Source organism: Podarcis melisellensis (assembly GCF_964234715.1).
Source record: "Podarcis melisellensis genome assembly, chromosome: 15".
Taxonomy (NCBI): domain Eukaryota; kingdom Metazoa; phylum Chordata; class Lepidosauria; order Squamata; family Lacertidae; genus Podarcis; species Podarcis melisellensis.
Genome location: NC_138532.1, coordinates 41,189,511 through 41,213,133, shown reverse-complemented (window position 1 = coordinate 41,213,133; position 23,623 = coordinate 41,189,511). Strand labels below are relative to the sequence as shown.

The window sequence follows — 23,623 nt, the reverse complement described above, 5'->3', positions numbered from 1 at the left end:
GAGGCCCCATTAGCTAAAGTGGTGCTTCAGGTTAAGAACAGTTTCAGGTTAAGTACGGACCTCTGGAACGAATTAAGTACTTAACCCGATACAGTACTTAAACTGTATTTCAAGGGCAGCTTAAGGGACACGATGGCCAGAGGCCAAAGTAGACAGAGCAGCAAACGAAAAAATTTGGACCCTGTCTTGGGTCATCTAGTTAGGGCTGCCGGGGGGGGGGGGGACGACGGGACAGCAGCAACGTATGAATATTGCCAGCAGAGGTTCTCTCTCAGATCTGGCGTATTGTGTGGAAATGAATGCTCATCACAAAAATATGAAGTTCCGAAGCTCTGCATGCAGAAACTCCGTTTAAGCGTTACAAAACAAACGATGCACTGTCTCATATATTTCCATCATTACCTATTCCAATCCCAGTATAAGGCTCGAGGACATATCTTTGCTAAAAAACAGCTTTTTTAGCTTAAAAAAACCAACCCCAGAAGATCTCTGTTCCCGCTCTTTTTCCAGCTTGCTTGCATCTTGGCCAACGCCCAGGGAGATCTGTGTGCACTTGGAAAAACAGCACCTGACTCTGGAGTGGTCCGGGCTACCTTCAACAGCATAAGCAAACACTCTGAAAACCTGTGACTCAATCATAAAGCTGGCCCACCCCAACTTTGCGGTGGAAAAATACAAGCCTTCTGCCAATTTGTCCGTACATTCCGCACCGTAATTTAAATGCAATGCAATTTCAACGGTGCACCGTTTTATGTAACGTTTATTAAATAACTTCCAACATCCCAGACCCTGAGATTTCAGAGCCCGCACTTGAGACTTAGGGGTGGCCTCTGGTGATGTCAGAGGAGGTGGACCCCGTGATGTCATAGGGGCGGGCGCTGGCAATGTCCGTTAAGCACAGCGCAACTGCGGAGAGCTTGTCATTCAAAAAAAAGGAAACGAAAACAGAGACCTCAAATGAGTCAATTTGTTGTTGTTTAGTCGTGTCCGACTCTTCGTCACCCCCTGGACCAGAGCAAGCCAGGCCCTCCTGTCTTCCACTGCCCCCCGCAGTTTGGTCAAACTCATGCTGGTAGCTTCGAGAACACTGTCCCACCATCTCGTCCTCTGTCGTCCCCTTCTCCTTGTGCCCTCCATCTTTCCCAACATCAGGGTCTTTTCCAGGGAGTCTTCTCTTCTCATGAGGTGGCCAAAGTCTTGGAGCCTCAGCTTCACGATCTGAGTCAATACTGGATGAAAATCAAGAGCGAAGCATTAGCTAAAGGGGGTGCTCTCAAGTCCAGCTGAATGAGGGGACTGTTCCTTCTCACCTGGTTAGAGAGCCTGGGTAGGGGAGCTGCGCTTGCCCACCTGCAGATTCACATCCCCTCCACCTGCCGCCTCTTCCTGGATGGCAGGCACACCTGGAGTCTTTAGGTTAGCCCTGTGGGGCAGAGGGTGTCTGGCAACCCCTTCATCCTGCCCGTTGGTTAGAGGCAGGGCATGGAAATGAGAAGTGATGGAGGAGGCAAGGAATTAACCCTCTGCCCACAATTGATCTTAACCCCCCTCTTCCTTCCACGTGGAAATTAAATCACACAGGAAGGTGTCAGGGTGCTGGACAAATACTGCTCAATATTGACATGAGTCTACCAATTGTCTGTGGGTTTGATTGCCTCGTACGTGCCCTGCTTGGCTTCCCGGAAGGTTGTAAAATTGAAGATTAAAAATGGGATTGCTTGGATTTATTTTCTTAGTTCTTTTTTTTTTTTTTTAATTAAACCTTCCTGTCCAAGTCGTTCCCCCTCCACCCAGTCCTCCTGGGATGTTTTTACTGCGAGTGATTTGTTACTGCCTTGTTATTTCGTGGCAGGGGGGTAGTATTTCATCCCTTTGGCTCCCTGTCTTCAGTTTGCTTAGGAAGCTGCCTTGTGCTGAATTAGACCCATGGGTCCATCTATTGCTCACACTGGCCGGCAGCAGCTCTCCTGGGTTTCAGCCCCGGGTTCACTCCCACCCCATTAGGAGACCCTGGGGATTGAACCGGGGACATTTTGCATTTAATAATAATAATAATTTATTATTTATACCCTGCCCATCTGGCTGGGCTTCCCCAGCCACTCTGGATGGCTTCCCAAAAAATATTAAAATACTGTAATACATCAAACATTAAAAGCTTCCCTAAACAGGGATTGCCTTTAGATGTCTTCTGAGAGTCAGGTAGTTTTTGTTCTCTTTGACATCTGGTGGGAGGGTGTTCCACAGGGCGGGTGCCACTACTGAGAAGGCCCTCTGCCTGGTTCCCTGTAACTTGGCTTCTCACAGTGAGGGAACCACCAGAAGGCCCTTGGCACTGGACCTCAGTGTCCGGGCAGAACAATGGGGGTGGAGACGCTCCTTCAGGTATACTGGACTGAGGCCGTTTAGGGCTTTAAAGGTCAGCACCAACACTTTGAATTGTGCTCGGAAACGTCCTGGGAGCCAATGTAGAACTTTCAAGACTGGTGTTATGTGGTCTCGGCGGCCGCTCCCAGTCACCAGTCTAGCTGCCGCATTCTGGATTAGTTGTAGTTTCCAGGTCACCTTCAAAGGTAGCCCCACGTAGAGCACAGATTCTCCTCCACTGAGCTGTGGCCCTTCCCTAGCCCAGATCTAAATGTACTTTTTTTTAGGATCTACAAACTAGGTAATTTTTTTATAGAAAAAGTTAAACCTCTCCCCAGGGAGACTTGCCCAGCACCTTCACTAAATTTCTTTAGGTGCCAGGCACAAAAACATTTCTTTTCCCCCAGGCCTTTGGCTAATTAAACAATCTATGACCTTTTAAACTCTCTCTGGTTTTTGTTTTTCTGATGTGTGTGTTATCGTTGTTTGTTACTTTGGTCTAGTTTTTTGTGCTTTTGTGTTGTAAACTTCCCCGCGATCCTCAGAAGAAGGGTGCCGTAGAGATTTAATAAAAAGAAGTAAGTAAACAAACAAACCACCTAACTTGAATGTATTGATTTTAAAGCACGACAGGCGGAGTTGGTTTTTTAAAACTTCTTTTTTCAAAAAGAAAGCAATGCAACAGCTGTTAGTACGGATTTTTTCGTGTTTATTAAGATTCTGATGGTTTTAGCATATATACTTGGACGAAGTTCTGTTGGTGTGCTCAGAGATGACGCTCAGATTGTTTGATTTTCCTAAATGTGTAACTGTTACGTGTAATGATTATTATTATTTTTAAAATCAACATCCTTGCTTCATGACGAAGCTCTTCTTTCTCTTCCCCTCCTCTGAATTCCTTTCCTTCTAGGCTTCAGACCGGCTGGTCGGTGCACACGTTCCAAAGCAACCGGCAGAGGAAAACGCAGGCGCTGAACGCCAAGGAGATGGAAGTCATCCTGGAAGTCGTCCGTCGGGCGGAGAAACTGGATATTGTTGAACAGCAGAGGATTGGGTACGGTTGCTGGCGCCTTCCTGTAGACCTAAGGGTTTCTCATTTATTAAGAAGCTGCCTTAACACCACACCCCAGACCCTTGAGCCTTCTAGTCCAGTGCTGTCTGCACGGACTGGCAGCAGCTTCTCAGGGTTTCCAGAAAGGGAGCCTTTCCCGGCCGTGCCACGAGCCGCCAGTTGTTGAACCAAGGGCAATTGCACAGATGCTCTGCCCTTCAGTACCAGTTGTTCCCCTACAAATAAGGCAAGGTGCTAGACCTCATGGTTCTGAATGGCAACACAGGAAGCTGACTTATACTGAGTCGGACCATGGGGCCATCTAGATCTGTGTTGTCTACACTGGCTGGCAGAGGCTCTTCAGGTTTTTAGACTGAAGTCTCCACCAGGCCTGCCTGATGGTGCCAGGATTGAACCTAAGACCTTCTGCATGCAAACCCATTGCTCTGTCACTGACCGGCAGCCCTCCCCCAATACGTCTCTGGAAATGTTGATAGGAGCGTGTCCTCTGTGGCTTAGCTGCCTTTTCCTGTTTCCTCACACCACTCATAATTTTCTAAAACTTCTTTAACGGCAGCAGCTCTCCTGCTTTCCAGACAGGGGTCTCTCCTTTCCTTACCTGGAGATACCGGGATTTGAACCTGGGACCTTCTGATTCCAAACCACTCCGAGAGGTGGTTACGGTTGGTTTGTTTATATACCGCTTTGGGGACCAAGGGCCCACCAAAGCGGCAAACGGAATATCCGTGCAAAAGACAAATGCAAGAAAGGAAATACAGAACTGCAGCGAAAAGAGTAGATTGGGAAAAGCCATATAAAATAGCAACATCGCCAGATGAACTGCCCGTCACACTTAATAATGCATCTTTAAATAAAATTTTATTATTATTATTATTATTATTATTATTATTTATTAAGCTGCAGTCATGCTTGGCTCTGGAGCGTTCTGGATCTCACATAACCCAGCTTGTTCCACATTCTGCCCTCAACCGGTTGCTCCAGCCGCTCACCTCGTAGCAAGCCCATCCACGAACGCTTGCCCCAAGGTGGGTGCCCTTGCCCTCATCACACCCCGAAGTGAAAACCCCAAAGGGACAAATCCCTTTGGTGTCTTCCCCTTTGCAGCTGCCTCATCAGATAAATAGATATATCTATCTGCGCATGTTGGCATTCAGAAGACCTTGGCCTCAATCCTTGGTCTCTCCAGGTCCTTGCAGCTCTGCCCTGGCCACACCCCCTCTCCTCAGCCACACCCCCTTTTCTCCAGGCCACGCCTCCCACCAGCCCTGATTCACACCCCTCTCAAGGGTTTCTGCCTGGCTGGGATGTGTCCCTGAACTCTGGTAACACCTTTTACTTGCCTTGATGGACAGAGGCAAAAGTGACCACCATTGCTCCATCATCATCATCATCATCATCATCATCATAAATTTATTATTTATACCCCGCCCATCTGGCTGGGTTTCCTCAGCCACTCTGGGCGGCTTCCAACCGAATATTAAAAACAATACAGCACCAGACATTAAAAACTTCCCTAAACAGGGCCGTCTTCAGTTGTCTTTTAAAAGTAAAATAGTTGTTTATTGCCTTGACGTCTGCTGGGAGGGCGTTCCACAGGGCAGGCGCCACTACCGAGAAGGCCCTCTGCCTGGTTCCCTGTAACCTCATTTCTCGCAGCGAGGGAACCGCCAAAAGTCCCTCCTTGGAACTGGACCTCAGTGTCTGGGCTGGACGATGGGGGTGGAGACGCTCCTTCAGGTCTACTGGGCCGAGGCCGTTTAGGGCTCTGAAGGTCAGCACCAACACTTTGAATTGTGCTCGGAAACATACTGGGAGCCAATGAAGATCTTTCAGGACCGGTGTTATATGGTCTCGGCGGCCACTCCCAGTCACCAGTCTAGCTGCCACATTCTGGATTAATTGCAGTTTCCGAGTCACCTTCAAAGGTAGCCCCAAGTAGAGCGCATTGCAGTGGTCCAGGCGGGAGATAACCAGAGCATGCACCACTCTGGCAAGAAAGTCTGTGGGCAGGTAGGGTCTCACCCAGGTTTTGCCAGTGGCTCCGGGAAGGTTGCCCTATGGGCAGGGCTGTCTTAAGCATAAGTGCGCCGGGATGCAGAGATCTGCCCGATGCCCCCCCTCTGGTTGCCCAATCCCAGGCGCACAGGAGGGCAGAGCCAGCTGGCCTTTTGCCTCAGCATCTCGCTGGCTCAGTTGCCCCCAAACTCACGACACAGAGCTCTCCCCCTGTCTCAACTCTCGGGCCCCGGACTCTCAGCCTGGCGTCCCAAGCGCCCGGCGCCTGGGTGCCCTGCACCCCTTGTGCCTATGGGTAAGACGGCCCTTCCTATGGGGCTGAAAAAGCATCCCCTCGCTCCTCGCCATGCTGTAAAATGGGCAGCCCAGCCCAGAAACGGCTTCTTCCTCCACCTCGCAGAGCTGATTGAAGAGACCCATTAGCTGGTGGCGGTCTTAATGCTCTGCTTTTTGAAAAGGAAAAGGTCCTGCGGTTGCCGTTTTCAGAACCGCTGCTGCCTGGCTGGCATTTCCCGAAGCAAATGAGGCCTTAATAGCTGGACGCTGTGAGGCCTGTTGTCGAAAGATCTTTAGAGCACGCTGGGCTCAGCGCTCCAGTCAGCACGGCACAGCCAACACGCCACTGTTGTTTCTCGACATCTTTCCCTTCATTACCCCGCAATTCCCTGGGAAGTGGGGTTTTTTTTTTGCCTGAGGTGATGAACTGGCGTAGGCCATCTCCCTTGGCAAATACCAGCTGAACAGTTTCTTAGCTGGAGTTATTAGCTCATTGACGACAAAGCCCCCTTACCTCCTCCCGCTCCGAAAACCCCTTCATTTGGTTGTTTATGCCTTCCAACTGGAGATATTTTCTGATCTTCTCAACCGTGCGTTTCTGGGCCCAGCAGATTCCTGTTTTTCTGAGTCACAAATCTCTGAGCCCAGTGGATTTGGAAACCTTTCTTTTAAAAAGGCATGTGGTGAGGGGAAGAAAGAAAAAAACAAGCAGAGGAATCTGGGCGAAATAAGCAGAGTTTGGGTTTCCTCCCAGCCTGGGCAAGGTGAGCTGTAAAATTGTCGGTGATTTAAAAATCCCTTCTAGGGTTGGGCGACTGTTGTGATGGCTTATAGCAGGGACGGGGAAGGCTGGAGCCCAGGGGCCATGTGGGTGGCCCTCTGGGACTCTTTGCCTGGCCCCTGGGAAAATTCTCTGCCGTCCAGGCAAGCGTGAGGTTTATCAGAATTCCATAATGTCAGCCCCTCAAAAACACTTAAGGCAGGATTGGTGAGAGGAATGGGTTGGGGAGAAGCGGCATGGCTTCAGAGAGATCTGAGGGCCAGATAGAAAAGTATGGAGGGCCACATCCAGTCCCACTGGGGCCTGAGGCTCCCCTGCCCCGGTGCTAGAGTGTGACCTGAAGGAAATGGCAGAATTTGGTTTGCTATAAACATTTTTGTCTGGACAGGCCCACTTGGGTAACTAGAATGCCGATGCATTTTAAATTTATTGCTGGTTTTAAAGACCTGAACGTTTTAAATGTTTTTTAACAATCATCGCTTTGGTTTTTTTAAAAACGAAAACAAATGATACATAATTTTTATGCAGTAAATAAAATAATAGGTTAAGAGCCACATGGCAAGGCTGTCAAGGATGATGCAGAAGGAATGTTCTTACAGCTGTGGAACTCACTGCCACTGGAGCATGGCCGATATTGAGCTGGATTCCACCATGGTCACAGAACAGCGTGGTGGGGATTTTGCTGTGGGTGAAGGTAGCGAAGAGGGGGAGGAATTCAGTTCCGTTTGCATTTTACAGCGGACGTGCTTGACTCGCACTTTCTGAAACAATACATGAACTGAAGCACAGTGAGCCTTTTGAAACCCGCTGTTCTCTGGATTTTGCAGCGTGGCTCTCCAACCCAAACGTGAGGACAATAAACATGCAAATTAGGACAAAAGTGTGCATTAAAATGAAAATAGCATTGAAAAAATGTGCTATGCTAGGGGAAATTGCTTTGCTCAGTTTTGTATATTGGGAGAAATACCCACTTTAAAAGGCTGGTTGAAACTTCTGCAAGGACTTGTGGGGGGGGGGGCGAATTCACAAATTGCCATGGAAATGAGGAGGAGTGGGGGAAATGACAAACTGAGTTAGTCCAAAATGACGGATTTGCCCATCATAGCAGAACATCCCAGGTTCAATCCCAGCATGGTGCTGATAACGCCAATGTTGCAGGTTCGATATCCGTATCGGACAGCGACAAATTCCTGCATTGCAGGGGGTTGGACTAAATGATCCTCAGGGTCCCTTCTGACTCTTAAAATTCTAGGATTCTATCTCCAGGTAGGGCCAGAGAAACTGCCTGCCTGAAATCCTGGAGAGCGGCTGCCAACCAGTGCAGACACTACTGAGTTGGATGAACCAATGGTCTGGCTCAGCAGAAGGCAGCATACTGTGTTTCTAATTGAATCTGCCTTTAATTCGCAACCATGAGGACTAGAATCTTGCTTCATTTGCAGTGGGGGAGGAGCTCTAAGGCAGCTCCCTATGTGTGGGGTCACGAATCCGCTGGAAATCCCTGCCTTGTGACAGCAGCCTGACGGAGGCTCTTGTTTTTCAGGCGCCTGGTGGAGCGGCTAGAGAACATGCGGAAGAACGTGATGGGCAACGGCTTATCTCAGTGTCTGCTCTGCGGGGAGGCTCTGGGGCTGCTGGGGAGCACGGCCGTCTTTTGCCAAGACTGCAAAAAGGTGAGATTGCTGGTACCTGCGGAAGCATCACCTAGTCCCGCTGCAAGAGTCCCTAACAGGTGGCCACCAAACCTCTGTTTAAAAACCTTCAGGGAAGAAGAGCCCATCACCTCCCAAAGGAGTCCATTCCTCTGTCAAACAGCTCTTTCCATCAGGAAGTTCTTCCTAATAAAAATAATAATTTATTATTTATATGGGACGTGGGTGGCGCTGTGGGTTAAACCACATTGCCTAGGGCTTGCCGATCAGAAGGTCGGTGGTTCGAATCCCCACGATGGGGTGAGCTCCCGTTGCTCGGTCCCTGCTCCTGCCAACCTAGCAGTTCGAAAGCACTTCAGGTGCAAGTAGATAAATAGGTACCACTCCGGCGGGAAGGTAAACGGCATTTGTGTGCGCTGCTCTGGTTCGCCAGAAGCGGCTTAGTCATGCTGGCCACATGACCCAGAAGCTGTATGCCGGCTCCCTCGGCCAATAAAGCGAGATGAGCGCCACAACCCCAGAGTCGTCTGCGACTGGACTTAATTGTCAGGGGTCCCTTTACCTTTACCTTTACCCCGCCCATCCGGCTGGGTTTCCCCAGCCACTTTGGGCTGTTTCCAACAAAATATTAAAAATGCGATAAAACATCAAACATTAAAAACTTCCCTAAACAGGGCTGCCTTCAGATGTTTTCTCAAAATCAGATAGTTGCTTATTTCCTTGACATCTGATAGGAGGGTGTTCCACAGGGCAGGCGCCACTACCGAGAAGGCCCTCTGTCTGGTTCCCTGTAACTTCGATTCTTGCAGTGAGGGAACCCCCAGAAGGCCCTCGGAGCTGGCGCTCAGTGTCCGGGCAGAACGATGGGGGTGGAGATGCTCCTTCAAGTATACAGGACCGAGGCCGTTTAGGGCTTTAAAGGTCAGCACCAACACTTTGAATTGTCCTTGGAAACGTACTGGGAGCCAATGTAGGTCGTTCAAGACCGGTGTTATATATGGTTTCACGCGGCTGCTCCCAGTCACCAGTCTAGCTGCCGCATTCTGGATTAATTGTAGTTTCCAAGTCACTTTCAAAGGTAGCCCTACGTAGATCACATTGCAGTAGTCAAAGCAGGAGATAACCAGAGCATGTACCACTCTGGTAAGACAGTCCGCTGGCAGGTAGGTAACTAGTTGGAATCTCCTTTTGTATAACTTGAAGCCTTCAGTTCGGGTCCTGCCCCTCAGGAGCAGCAGATAGAAGCTTGTTCCATCTTCCACGGGGCAAGCCCTTCAAATATATGAAGATGACTATCAGATCTCCTCTCGGTTTTCTTTTCCTGGTGAAACACACCCAACACTCCTTCCTCTGTTCTTCTTAAGCCTTTATCACTGATGCTCTCTGCTGTGCTTTGGGTTGATCAAGTTTGTTTGTACTGTATTCTGCCTTTCCATAGTGAGCTGCGTTCAGAGCAACTTCCAACAGACACACATTTTTACCATTTTGGGGGGGCAGCTTGAAAGCTGGGGGAAGAGAGAGAGGGAGAAGGATTTGCAAAACATCTCAATGAATCCAAAGAAGGTGAAAACCTGCATTTTAGAAGAATGAAGTCAGTTTTAATAATAATAATAATAATAATAATAATAATAATAATAATAATAATAATAATTTATACCCTGCCCTCCCCGGCCAGTGCCAGGCTCAGGGCGGCTAACATCAATAAAATTTCAGTAAAAACATAATAAGAAAAAAGAAAAAGAAAAATTTTAAATACAGGTTAAAATCCAATTTAAAATGCTGGCCTAGATGGGCCATTGGCCCAATCCTGCAGACTCTTCCAGCGCTCTCAGCGTGGCTTGGTAGTTGATGGGCAGCCAGCGAAGATATTTATCTTTCGAAGCAACCTTTTGAAAACCTTGTAAAACAAAGGAAGGTCGACTCGGGAACTCTGGCAGAGTGTGTAAACGTGCACCCAATAAGCTGCTCTTTCCTCGCATCAAATTTCAACGGAGTTTGCCTCTCGTGCACTTTCCGTGCGAGGAAAAAGCAACACCCAGCCTTGCGTGAAAACGGATTGCGGCCACCCGTTAAGTATAGCCCTCTGGGCTGGGCTTGGCAAGGTTATAGGTTTGGGGGCTTCCTCTTTCCCACCCCCCACCAATCTAAAGTCCACAATTTTCCTTTCCCATCCCGCTTCGCTGCTTTCCCATCTGAAACCCCATTTAGTTTGCGAAGAGCAAGGCTTCCTTCACGCCTGACGGCACGGAGAAAGCATTTAAGTGCTTTTAAATTACCAAGGGAGGTGATGTTGAAACGACAGCTCACTGTCTGCAAAATAGTTTCCGCAGGGAGCTGATTTTTTATTTTATTTTTAAAATATCTCGCTTCTTTTTTCAATTTGTGATATTCTAAGGCAGGGGGCAAATATAGCTGGCTGGGTTACCAAGCTAAGCCACTACTCTCTTTTTATTTCATTTTTAATTCTTTTGCTCTCCTCCGCCACCCCAAATAGTCAGTTTAGTGGGAGAAGGCAGGGGTGGGAAGGAATGAGGAAGGAAGAGGTATTGCCTCAGGTAGAACCTACACCAAACCTTTGAATCATAGAATCATAGAGTTGGAAGAGACCACAAGGGCCATCGAGTCCAACCCCCTGCCAAGCAGGAAACACCATCAGAGCACTCCTGACATATGGTTGTCAAGCCTCTGCTTAAAGACTTCCAAAGAAGGAGACTCCACCACACTCCTTGGCAGCAAATTCCACTGTCAAACAGCTCTTACTTTCAGGAAGTTCTTCCTAATGTTTAGGTGGAATCTTCTTTCTTGTAGTTTGGAACCATTGCTCCGTGTCCGCTTCTCTGGAGCAGCAGAAAACAACCTTTCTCCCTCCTCTATGTGACATCCTTTTATATATTTGAACATGGCCATCATATCACCCCTTAACCTCCTCCTCTCCAGGCTAAACATGCCCAGCTCCCTTAGCCTCATAAGCCATCGTTTCCAGGCCTTTGACCATTTTGGTTGCCCTCCTCTGGACACGTTCCAGTTTGTCAGTGTCCTTCTTGAACTGTGGTGCCCAGAACTGGACACAGTACTCCAGGTGAGGTCTGACCAGAGCAGAATACAGTGGCACTATTACTTCCCTTGATCTAGATGCTATACTCCTATTGATGCAGCCCAGAATTGCATTGGCTTTTTTAGCTGCCGCGTCACACTGTTGGCTCATGTCAAGTTTGTGGTCAACCAAGACTCCTAGATCTTTTCACATGTACTGCTCTCAAGCCAGGTGTCACCCATCTTGTATTTGTGCTTCTCAATTTTTTTGCCCAAGTGCAATACTTTACATTTCTCCCTGTTAAAATTCATCTTGTTTGTTTTGGCCCAGTTCTCTAATCTGTCAAGGTCGTTTTGAAGTGTGATCCTGTCCTCTGGGGTGTTAGCCACCCCTCCCAGTTTGGTGTCATCTGCAAATTTGATCAGGATGCCCTTGAGTCCATCATCCAAGTCATTGATAGCACATTTGAAAGCACATTTCCCCCCTCCAAATCATCGTGGGAACTGTAGCCTACCTTTCAGAGCTACAGTACCTGGCACACTTAACAAACTATACTTCATGGCGGGGGGAGCTGCATGCTTTAAATAAGGATTTCCCAAACTTGGGTCTTCAGCTGTTTTTGGACTACAGTTCCCATCATCCCTGACCACTGGTCCTGCTAGCTAGGGAGGATGGGAGTTCTAGTCCAAAAACAGCCGGAGTCCCAAGTCTGGGGAACCCTGCTTTCAATGTGGATGACTTGCAAGAACTGCTAACGGAAGATTGTTACCTTCAAACCATGGTTGGTGGAAACACCGACCAACTGTGGTTAGCAGGAACCTAACTGTTCAGCTTTGTGGCTTAGGGCCCTCGTATTTACGGGACCGCCTCTCTTGGTCTGCCCCGCAGAGGACCTTAAGGTCCATGAATAACCATAGTTTAGAGGTCCCAGGCCCTAAGGAAGTCAGACTATCCTCCACCAGGGCCGGGGCCTTTTCAGTGATGACTCCAACCTGGTGGAATGCTCTGTCCCATGAGACCAGGGCCCTTCAGGATTTAACCTCCTTCTGTTGGGTCTGTAAGACAAAGCTATTCTGCCTGGCCTTTAATTTGAATTCCCTCCTGATCTTTTATTTCCCTTCTCTACCCGCCCCCTCCCCTTTTATGAAGATCACCTGCTCTGAGACCCCACAGCTAATTCTCCCCTGGCCTCCTCGCTGGCCCAAGTAGGACCAATTCAGCCAGCTAGCCCTGGGGGTTATCTAAAGCTTATTTCCCCTAAACTGATTTTTGAATTTTATTGTTATTCATGTTTTTATACTGTGTTTTATGCTGCTTTTATAATTAAGTGTTTTAAATTCGTCGTTAGCTGCCCTGAGCCTGGCCCACCACATGTTCTGAGGGATGGAAAAGGTTACTGACCCCTGACTTAGAACCATGAGGTCTGGAAACTTGCTTTGGTTCACAAAGAAGGGCTGCAGCTTGGTGGCTGTTCCTTCTTTCTGCTGAAAGATGGGGATTTATTCTCCACATGTCAAAATTAAGAATTTTGTGAGGATTTGAGGAGATCCTTCTTTCTTCTTAGTATTCTTTAAAGTACCTGTAAATAACCCCCACCTTGCAAAACTCTCTAACCCTTTTCTCCTCCTCCGCTTGCGAGCCAAAGCGAAGCAAAACGGTTTTTGTTTCCTGAGTGATATGGCTGAAAAGCAGGAGGGAATTTCTTACGTTGAGGGCTTCTAGAATTCCACAGCTGCCCACCAGGGGGCAGCACTTGACTGTTACAGGCCTAAGCTGTAGACTTGAATCCCCGCAGGGAGAGAAACAGCAGCGAAACAGCAGCGATTTATTCCTCCCCTAAAGTAAGAGAGAAATCCTGGACTTCTCATGTTTGGGTCTAGCACAGGGCAGGAGTGGGGGACTTTTTTTCAGTCTTGAGGGCCACGTCCCCTTCCTCGTAACCTCCTGGGGGCCGCCTGCCAGAGGCAAAAGTGAGCAGAGTAATAAACGTAAATGTTAAAACACACAGTGGTGCAGCTGATGAGATTCCTACTCAGAGTAGACCCATTGAATGGGCCGAAGTTGGCCATGTCCATAATTTCAATGAGCCTACTCTGAGTAGGAGTGGCCTTGGATATTCCTCATGTGCCCCCTCTCTTCCAGGCAAGGAACAGGCATTTTCAGCCAGGCGAAAACACTCGAGGAGAGCGGGGATCGGGACCAGTGGGGGGCGTGGCCTGAGAAGAAGGGGAGGGGCTTCTCAAGTGTGCCAAGGGCGTGATAAAGAGGACTAGAAGGCTTCAAGCCGGACGTTCTTCACCCTTTCTCTTAAGAACAAGGGAGTTGAGTATTTTTTAGCCTGCGCAAGAGGAGGCTGAGAGGAGATAGGAGAGTCATCTTCCAGTATCTAAAGAGCTGTCTCATGGAAGACGGAGCAAGCTTGTTTTCTCCTGCTCCAGAGAGTAGGGCCTGAACTATGGGTAGGCAACCTAAGGCCTGGGGTCTGGATCCGGCCCAATCGCCTTCTCAATCCGGCCCGCAGACGGTCTGGGAATCAGCATGTTTTGACATGAGTAGAATGTGTCCTTTTATTTTAAATGCATCTCTGGGTTATTTGTGGGGCATAGGAATTCGTTCATTTTTTTTCCTTTTCAAAATATAGTCCAGCCCCCCATAAGGTCTGAGGGACGGTGGACCAGCCCCCTGCTGAAAAAGTTTGCTGACCCCTGCTCTGAACCAATGGATTTAAATTACAAGGAAGGAGATTTCCACTAAACTTTAGGAAGAACAGTGGAATGGACATCCTCTGTCAGGGTTTCTCAAGCTGTGATTCCCGCATTGCAGGGGTTGGGCTCATAGCTGTCAATGTTTCCCTTTTTAAAAGGGAAATTCCCCTATTTCGAATAGGATTCCTCGCAAGAAAAGGGAAAAGTTGACAGCTATGGTTGACACTGCAATTCTATGCAGCTTCTCCGGGGAAAACCTGTATGTGTTTTTAATGGGTTAATCAGCCTTCTCGATGGCGATCAATGGCCGCCAGACCACCTGCGGCTCTTGCAGTTCAATTGGGCACCTTAATTCTCTTCCCCCTCCAGCCACCCCCAGCACCATGAGGGACCATTGCCGTTCCCTCATTAGGAGAATTGATTTTATATTGAGCACCAGCTGTTTATCCCCCGGCCGAACCTGCCTGCTACATATCTCTCTCTCTGTTTTTGAAACGTTTACCCATCTCATGCCCTGTGGGTTTGTTCCTCCCACCGCTCTTGTGGCTGGGGAGAGTTGGTCAACAGCTAAGCCACCCTCCCCAATCTGAGCTCCTATGGCCTGCAAGCAGGGTTGGGCTTGGAAATTGCAGCAGCGCAGCTTGGCACCTGTGGCAGACGGTTAGGAGCCGCCATTTTGATTTCCCACAATGCTCCGGGGCAAGAGTTGCCAACGTGGCACTTGCTGGAACCAGCGAAAAGCTCGCTATGGCCACGTTTTGGTACCTGATAGGAAGCCCCCCCACACCCAATTTTGTGATTTTGTCTCCTTTTCTGATTTTTAAGATACCTCAACCATAACAACATGCCCAACGTGGCAGCCATTTTGTATTCAGCCCCTCTCTCCGCGGCAGCCATTTTGTGACTGGCCCCCACCATAGCTGACAACGTTTCCCTTTTTTAAGGGAATTTCCCTTATTCCGAATAGGAATTTCCCTTAAAAAAAGGGAAATGTTGACAGTTATGGCCCCCATGGCGCGCTCTCAGCATTTCCCAACGGAGCAGTGCACCATGGGGAATTTAAATGGCAGGTCTCCTAGACCCTGTTGTTTGTTTGCTTCTTTCCTTCAAGGGGAGGGTGGCGTTGACGGTGGGCTCCTTTAGCCTTTCTAATGGTTCCTACCCCAATCCCTGTGTCGTCTTTCCCCCCCAGAAAGTCTGCACCAAATGTGGGATTGAAACCCTGAGTGCCCAGAAGCGGCCCGTCTGGTTCTGCAAGATTTGCAGCGAGCAGAGAGAGGTGAGTCTATGCTGGCAGGATTCCTGCTTTGCAGTATCAAATGTCTGCTTCTTCAGGGAAGACTTCAATAATAATCAGAGGCGGGCAGAAATTATTACTTGCAGGACCACCGAGGTTTTGGGTCAGTAGAAACTAGTTTCTGCCTGCCTCCTTCATCCACACACCAAGGTGGTCTTGTGTATCATATGCTTTAGGTTTGGAAGGGTCAGTCTGGATGATGCCCAGGGGTCCCTTCCAAACCTGTGATCCTGTATCCTGAGAGCCGGTGTGGTGCAGCAGTGAGAGTCAGACTAGGACCCAGGAGACCAAGGTTCAAATTCCCACTCAGTCAATATCTTGAGAGCATCAGATTGACTTATCCCAGCAATAGAATGTCCCACATTAAACTTAGATTGCAGGTGAGGAACAAAACACACAAAACACTTCCTGTGAAGGGAGATGAGTGTTGGTTTGACCCTTGCACCTTCATTTTTTAACCGTTGTGTGAAGGATCTATTGATTTGCCCTTCCTCCATTAACTAATCTTCATTTTTCTTGTTTAATTTATTTATTGTTATATCTTTATCTCATTTTCCCTCAAAGTAAAGGAAATCAAGTTGGCAAACATGGTTTCCCTCTGTCCCCCTTTTATCTTCACAACAATCCTGCGATGTAGATTAGGCCAAGAGGCTGTAACTGGCCTAAGGATCTCCAAGGGAGCTTTATGGCTAAGTGGAGATTTGAACCCTGGTCTCCCAGTCGTTTAGTCGTGTCCACTACTGGGAAAACCATGTCTTTAACTATATGGACCTTTGTTGGCAAGGTGATGTCTCTGCTTTTTAAGATGCTGTCTAGGTTTGTCATTGCTTTTCTCCCAAGAAGCAGGCGTCTTTTAATTTTGTGACTGCTGTCACCATCTGCAGTGATCATGGAGCCCAAGAAAGTAAAATCTCTCACTGCCTCCATTTCTTCCCCTCCTAGAGAGGAAACCTCACTCCTCAAAGCTTTATAAAGAGTGCATGCTAGAAGCACAGGAACTCCTGACTCAATACTGCCATCTCCACATGGACATAACCATTTTTTACCAGTGGTGAAGGCAGTATATATTCAATCTTGCGAAAGTGAAAGCACGTCTGTATTTTGGAATTGTTAAATTTTGCAAATAGGGTGCCAAAGTGTCAAAATGACTAAGTGGAAAATGGCTCACTGGCTGATCTCGGCCCAAGTGACCTTGCTGGGCTGTTGTGAGGATGGGGAGAATATGTTTGCCTCCTTCCGCCCTTCTGTGGGTGGTATACAAATGTGAGGAATGAGAAGTAGCTGAGCGATCAAAGCAGAGTAAGACGTTTTCAAAATGTCTTCCTTCATCGGTGCCCTTATGCAGGAAAAGCAGTCGCTTCCTTTACCCCTTGACAGGGCCGGCACTGTTTTGGATGGGGTTCCTTGCTCAGCCCCTGTGAAGCATGACAACGCAATGCTGTTTAAACACCAGCCTTTTAACATGAAAAATCTGTCCGGTTTGAGGCTTGTGCAGAGCCAGGAATGATTTATTTGAAGCCTGATCACCTCCTGCTCGCAGCAGACTAGGGACGGGCAGATATGTCAATTTCAGTTTCCGTCATATTTCCAGTCTTCAGCTCTCCATATTTCTGCAACAGTTTCCAGTAAAAAAGAAAGCCCCTGTAAAAATTCAGCAATTTAGTGTGAGTTTCTCTTAATAGGCATGTTTGTCATTCAGTTTTGCCCTAATATCCACTTTTGGTAAAGCAAGGGTGGGTAACAACAACAACAACAGCAACAACATCAGACTCTTAATATCAGGGTTGTGGGTTCAAGTCTGAAAGATTATTGCATTGTAGGGGTTGGACTAGATCAGTGTTTCCCAACCTTGGGTCTCCAGCTGTATTTGAACTACAATTCCCATCATCCCTAAACACTGCCCTTGCTAGCTAGGGATGATGGGAGTTGTAGTCCAAAATCAGCTGGAGACCCAAGGTTGGGAAAGACTGGACTAGATGACCCTCATTGTCCCTACCAACTCTGTGTTTCTAATAATAAACAATTGTTAATTGATATCTGCTTTTAACTTTTTTGTGGTTTTTATTGTACGGTCTCAAGCTTTATTGCTGTAAACCACTTTGATATCCTTTTATGGCATGTTGTTGTTGAGTCGTTTAGTCGTGTCTGCCTCTTCGTGACCCCCTGGACCAGAGCACGCCAGGCACTCCTGTCTTCCACTGCCTCCCGCAGTTTGGTCAGACTCATGTTTGTAGCTTCGAGAACACCACCCAACCATCTCGTCCTCTGTCGTCCCCTTCTCCTTGTGCCCTCCATCTTTCCCAACATCAGGGTCTTTTCCAGGGAGTCTTCTCTTCTCATGAGGTGGCCAAAGTCTTGGAGCCTCAGCTTCAGGATCTGTCCTTCCTGTGAGCACTCAGGGCTGATTTTCTTAAGAATGGAGAGGTTTGATCTTCTTGCATTCCATGGGACTCTCAAGAGTCTCCTCCAGCACCAGAATTCAAAAGCATCCATTTTTTGATGGCATAGTGGTAGATAAATATTTTTATAAATTAATTCTAATGATAATCACAATGTGCCATTTTATGCATGTTTTACCCTGGCAAATGCATTATTTTTTGCACACCTTGACTTGGCCAGACAGCAGCATTTCAAAATCCACAGGAGTGCAAATTCCATAGGCTGGCTGTGTTTCAGTTCACATGCTTGTTTCAGGGCGTGCGGATTAAGTAAATTCGCGTTTCGGAATTAAACTGAACTGGATTTCTCTGAATGTCTGATGTCTTCTACATGAGAAGGTGCAGTATGTGGACTTGCTTTACCTGGGTTTAGGAAATCAGCCTCTTCCCACCCACCGATCCCTGCCGCTCTGCAAGGCAGTCGTGTCGTGGAGCCAAGACAGATTGGTCCAAAGGATATAATTGCAAAGTTCTGCTGGTGCATAATGAAAAGGACCGGGGTGCTTGTTTAATTTCCCCACTTGCCTCGTTTATCCTGCTGCCGCCTGACTTTTTCTTTGGGGGGGGGTACAATTCTGTGCAGCCTCATTAATAATGGTGTGCGTGTTCTACATGCTAACCAAATGGGCCTGAGCCCATATGACATCTGTTAGCAAGCTGTAATGAGAGAGAGAATGTATAAAATTACCTGGAGCTGTGCCCATGCTTGCTTCGATCACCAACCCCACCTGCTTCCACCCCCTTGCCAAACCGTCCTCCCTGCCCTTAGAGTTGCTCCTCCACAGTCTGCCTAGACTGCCCACCTCAGTCTCCCTCTTCCGCCTTCTTTCTCCTCACCCTCCAATGCTGTTGCAGTGGCTCAGCAACTCTCAGAAGACTGTTATCACTTTGTAGATTGCAGCGCCGCCTGTTGGTGGCCAAGGAAACTACTGTGTGATGACAGCCTTGTCTTTTTATTATATCAATGCCATGCATCTCAAACATAGTCATTTTACCATGGGGTGCAGAATCAAGAATTCTCAGAATCTTCCCCCCCCCTTTTTAATAATCAGGTTTTCAAGAGTGGGGCTCAGCATAGTTTAGGCTTGCATTTTTTTATTTTTTTTCCTGGAACCCACCAGTCGGAACAAAGGGCAAAACCCTTTGCGCTCCCTTCCCCCCTCCCTCTCCTTTACCCAAAGCCGTGTATATTAAATGTGCACTAATAAGCTCCCTTCATCGCAATCTCGCTATTAAAATCTAAATTGGAACGTGTGGTGAGCATTCTTGCGGGAAGTGCGAAGTCTTGATCGCTGTAGCCGGCCGCGTCTGCCGCTGGGGCGCCCTAATCTTCTCGCTCCGATTTTTCACACTCAAACGATCTTTTTCTCTCTGCTTGAGTCCCTCTTAGGCTGAATTTCTATAAGGAGGCAGCAGCCTCTCAGCAGCTTGTAATGCTTTTATTCCGTTTTTAATATTGTACTTTCATTTGCCCCTTCTATGCGGTTTTTACGAGAGAGCACTCAAGCCTGTGTGTCTCTCGTAGGCCCTCTTGGGAGTGTCTAACTGCCTTGTGAGCTTGGATTTCTCATTGCGAGGTTCCAGTCATGAATGCTGGGGGGGAGGGGGGGCTATCCCATACAGCACAACCACATTATCCCACAATCTTGGAGGGCATCGGGTTGAACACTCCTGCAGTACAATGTCCTGTCCTAAAGTTAGATTGCAGGTGAGAATCGTTAAAAAAATACTATTTGCAAAGATAAACGAGGGTTGCCAGAAAAGGGCTTTTCGGCTCTTGTAGACTTCATTCCCCCCCCTCACCATTGTGCAAAGCACTGATTTGTTCTCCCTCCATTAATTTGGTTTAAGCTGCCCTTTATCAAGCTTGTCGTGTCAGCTTCAGAAAAGAGAGAGGGAGGGAGGGAGAGAAGAAAAATAGGTTGGAAGAGAAATTCTGGACTTTGAATAGCTTGCTTTTCTGAACTGAAATTGGATGCTTTTGCTCTGAGCTCTTATTGCTACAAATGGTTTGGTTGTAAAAAGTTTTCCAAAACAGCTGCAAGACCCTCCTCTCATAAGTGTCTCTGCATGAGTCACTGTTCCAGGCGTTCCTCAGTTGGCAGAAAGCCACGATTCGTACAGAGACGCAAAGGGCAGACTCTTTTGTTTTTGAGGGCAGGCTGTTTCTCAGTTAAAAGGCAATTTCTCGCCTGCTGTTGATTGCCATGGTGATTTTCAGAGCAGGTTGTTTAAAATCAATATGTAATAGATCAATCTTGAATCCTAATTACGATTCCCTCTTCTCTTATATAAAGCGCATGAAGGATCTACTGCATCTTTACATTTATTTCATTACTTCTCTCGTTAATGCATTAATGCAAATAACTGTAAGCTTATATTACAACTCACTGTTAGCTTTTTAAAAATCTAATCATAATAAGAAAGTTTCCAGCAATTGGTATTCAGATACAGACAACAACCCTGCGAGGTAGACTAGTCTGAGAGAGACAGTAGCTTGCCCAAGATCACCTAGTTTGCTTCATAGCCGAGGGGGGATTCGAACCCTGATCTCAGAGGCCCTAGTCTGACGCTCTAAGCACTACAGTGGCTTCCCAGTGGCATGGGATGAATAGGCAATTTCTGCACCCGGGTTGATTTCTGTCGGGATTCTCGCGGGGCTGAGTGCTGTTCAATTAGTGGTTTCCCTGGGTTGTGCTTGTTCTGTCCTCATTCAGTGTCCACAGGATCTTTGCAAGGGAGGAGGATAGAGAGAAAACCAGAACAAAGCAGCCCCACAGCCAGTACAGTGGTACCTCGGGTTAAGTACTGTATTTTTTGCTCTATAAGACTCCCTTTTTCCCCTCCTTAAAAGTAAGGGGAAATGTGTGTGCGTCTTCTGGAGCGAATGCAGGCTGAGCAGCTATCCCAGAAGCTAGAACAGCAAGAGGGATCGCTGCTTTCGCTGCACAGCGATCCCTCTTGCTGCTCTGGCTTCTGAGATTCAGAATATTTTTCTTCTTGTTTTCCTCCTCCAAAAACTAGGTGCATCTTATGGTCTGGTGCGTCTTATAGAGCAAAAAATACGGTACTTAATTCGTTCCGGAGGTCCGTTCTTAACCTGCAACTGTTCTCAACCCAAAGCACCACTTTAGCTAATGGGGCCTCCTGCTGCTGCCGTGCCGCCGGAGCACGATTTCTGTTCTCATCCTGAAGCAAAGTTCTTAACCCGAGGTACTATTTCTGGGTTAGCGGAGTCTGTAACCTGAAGTGTATGTAACCTGAAGCATATGTAACCCGAGGTACCACTGTACATCCCTTGGGTCACCCCAGGACGGTCCAGAGATCACCCCAATTATTTTCTCTCATTCTCTCTAGGTTTGGAAGCGGTCCGGCGCCTGGTTCTACAAGGGCCTCCCCAAGTACATCTTGCCTTTGAAAAGCGGCGGCAGCAAAGCCTGCGAGCAGACCCCCAGGCCTCGTCACCTGGAGCCGCCAGCGACGGACCTCAAGGGGGTCTCCCCCCGCCATTCCTTCACCTGGGCCAGAGGAAGAGGTCAGTCCATTCCTGGCTCTCTGTGGCCTGACAACGGGGGGTGGGGTGAAGACTTCTAGGGCCGCAACACGATTTAAAAAGAAATATTGCAGAAATAAGTGGTGGTGGCAGGGGAATCTTAGAAGTGCAGTGTTGGAAAGCAGCCCCAAGGATCATCCACGAGAGACGGCCTTGCAACTTCTGCTTAAAAACCTCCATCGAAGGAGAGTCCGCCATGGATATTTTAGCTGAGATTCCTGCACTGTAGGAACGTGGATTCTTGGAACTTGAATCCTAACCGCCTGAGCAGGAGAAAACAAGCTTGCTAACCGCCTTCCATGAGGCAGCCCTTTAGATGTGTAGAGCCAGGGTGGTGTTTTGGTTAGAGTGTCAGACCTGGGAGATCAGGGTTCGAATCCCCCATCGGCCATTAAGCTGACCGGGTGACCTTGGCCAATCACTGTCTCTCTCCGTCTAGCCTACTTCACAGGGTTGTGGTGCAGATTAAATGAGGAGGGGGAAGTCCAGAATAGATTTAGCCAGTGCACAGGGGAGAGGGGAAGGAAAAAGAAGTCCTCTTGGGTAGCCAAAAGCCTTTGTGCTGTGGGAGAAGCTTGGGTGGACACTGCCACCTCTATTAGGGCAAATTACCGTATTTTTCGCTCTATAACACGCACCCGACCATAACACGCACGTAGTTTTTAGAGGAGGAAAATCCGTAGGCATGCCACCCGTAGGCATTCCTTCCATAACATGCACAGACATTTCCCCTTACTTTCTAGGAGGAAAAAAGTGAGTATTATGGTGCAAAAAATACGGTATTTGCAAATGCTAAGAGAGGGGCACACCTGAATGTTTGCAAATTTTTGTGTGGACTTCAAAAAAAAAAAAAAAGTTCATAAACTGATCTGGAACTGAGAAAGCCCGGAGAAATGGGAGCTGAAATTGATAAATTTGTCCACCCCATATCATAGAATCATAGAATTGTAGAACTAGAAGGGCCCACAAGGATCATCTAGTCCAACCCCCTGCAATGGAGGAATCTTTTGCTCAGTGTGGGGCTCAAACCCGCAACCCTGAGATTAAGAGTCTCATGCTCTACCGACTGAGCTATTCCCATAATTTGGGGTATCTTTGGTGGGTGTTGATGCTATGGGTGTGCACTCTCACATAGCTGCATTGATGGGAGTATTTACGCTTGCTGGCTGTTGCCAGGGTAACCCCTCCCAGCTCTTTTCGGCACTTGATTTATGGCTGGAGGAAGTGCCAACAGCTCTGACAACCATTTTGCCGTGTTGACAGTCGTCCTCCGTCCCCTTTTTGCGTCGGCATGTGTTTGTGGGGACGATCCACTGCTTTGTCGCACAGAAACTCCTAGTGTGGTCTCCTGTATTTCTGAATCTCCTCTTGCCACGTGAATTGCAATAGATGGAAAACCACCTATCGGTGCAGAATTTGTGCTAAGCAATTTGCTGTTGGGGCATGGCAGTGTTAAGAGTTGCCCTTCTTGGAGGAACCACTCTTTTTGGGTGTTTGCACAACCTGGGCATGCTCAGAGCAGCCACTCGAGAAAGCCAGAACAGTAACTCGTGCAGAGAGCTGGAATGCAGGTAGCCTGTGCTGTATCAGGAGTGATTCTATGTCCAGTGTAGGGATGGGAGTAGAATGATTTACTCCTAACAGAAGGTGATGGGAAGGAGGAATGGACAGACCAGTGACTCATACAGAGACACAGCAGCCTTTCTGGGCTTTCCAGAAGACTGGGGGGTTAAATGCAAACACCCCTAATTTCCAGTTCCTGAAACAATACGCAAACCAAAACGCACCAATCCTTCAAGATCCAAATAGCTCCAAATTTGGTGACGCCGTTCTCTACATGCACATAGTGTACAAAAATGCACGCTTTGTGGGAAATGGTTCTTAAAACATATATATTGGCAAAACAAATGCACTCTTTGGGAAAGTTCCACTGAAAAATGCAGAGAGCTCCTTGGAGGAAAAAAAAGGGGTGGGATATAAATGCAATGCGGTGACCTCATCCCCTATTTTCATATTTTCTTTGCTCTAGCTTCAGACAGGAGCTGTTGCTCAGCTGGGGCTCGCCCTTGGACTTTGAGGCCTTCTCCAAGGATACTGGGATTGTCTATCTGTTGTCAAATGGCCTTGCCGTAAAAAAGGGAAAAAGACAATTCTGTCTCCTCTCCTCTTCTCCCCCACCTGATCTCGCCATCAAACAGCTGGCAGCTAAATTAGTTCCCTCCTCACATGGTGTTTAAATAGAAGAAGTGGTTGCAGTTTTCTTTTTTCTCCTTTTGTTTTTTTTTGCTGCAAAGTGGGAATAATTTACCAATTCAAATCGCACCCTTAGATTTGTGTCAGCGAAATTGAGCCTCCTTCGTTTTTATCGCTCTCTCTTCTTCTGTCTCCCTTTCGTTGAGCTTGCAGAAACAGCAAAAAGTGAAGTAACATTTACT

General features: G+C 47.7%; 1 protein-coding gene across 2 annotated transcripts in view; it reads left to right on the top strand.

Annotated features, from left to right (window-relative positions):
• RPH3AL (rabphilin 3A like (without C2 domains)) overlaps positions 1-23,623 on the top strand; it is a 42,526-nt gene that overhangs the window by 8,947 nt on the left and 9,956 nt on the right. For both annotated transcript variants that reach the window (XM_081890628.1, XM_081890627.1), the window contains exons 3-6: positions 3,275-3,418; positions 8,053-8,182; positions 15,093-15,179; positions 20,993-21,170. In XM_081890628.1, the coding sequence (XP_081746754.1) occupies positions 3,275-3,418; positions 8,053-8,182; positions 15,093-15,179; positions 20,993-21,170 (539 nt within the window). The remainder of the gene's footprint in view (positions 1-3,274; positions 3,419-8,052; positions 8,183-15,092; positions 15,180-20,992; positions 21,171-23,623) is intronic.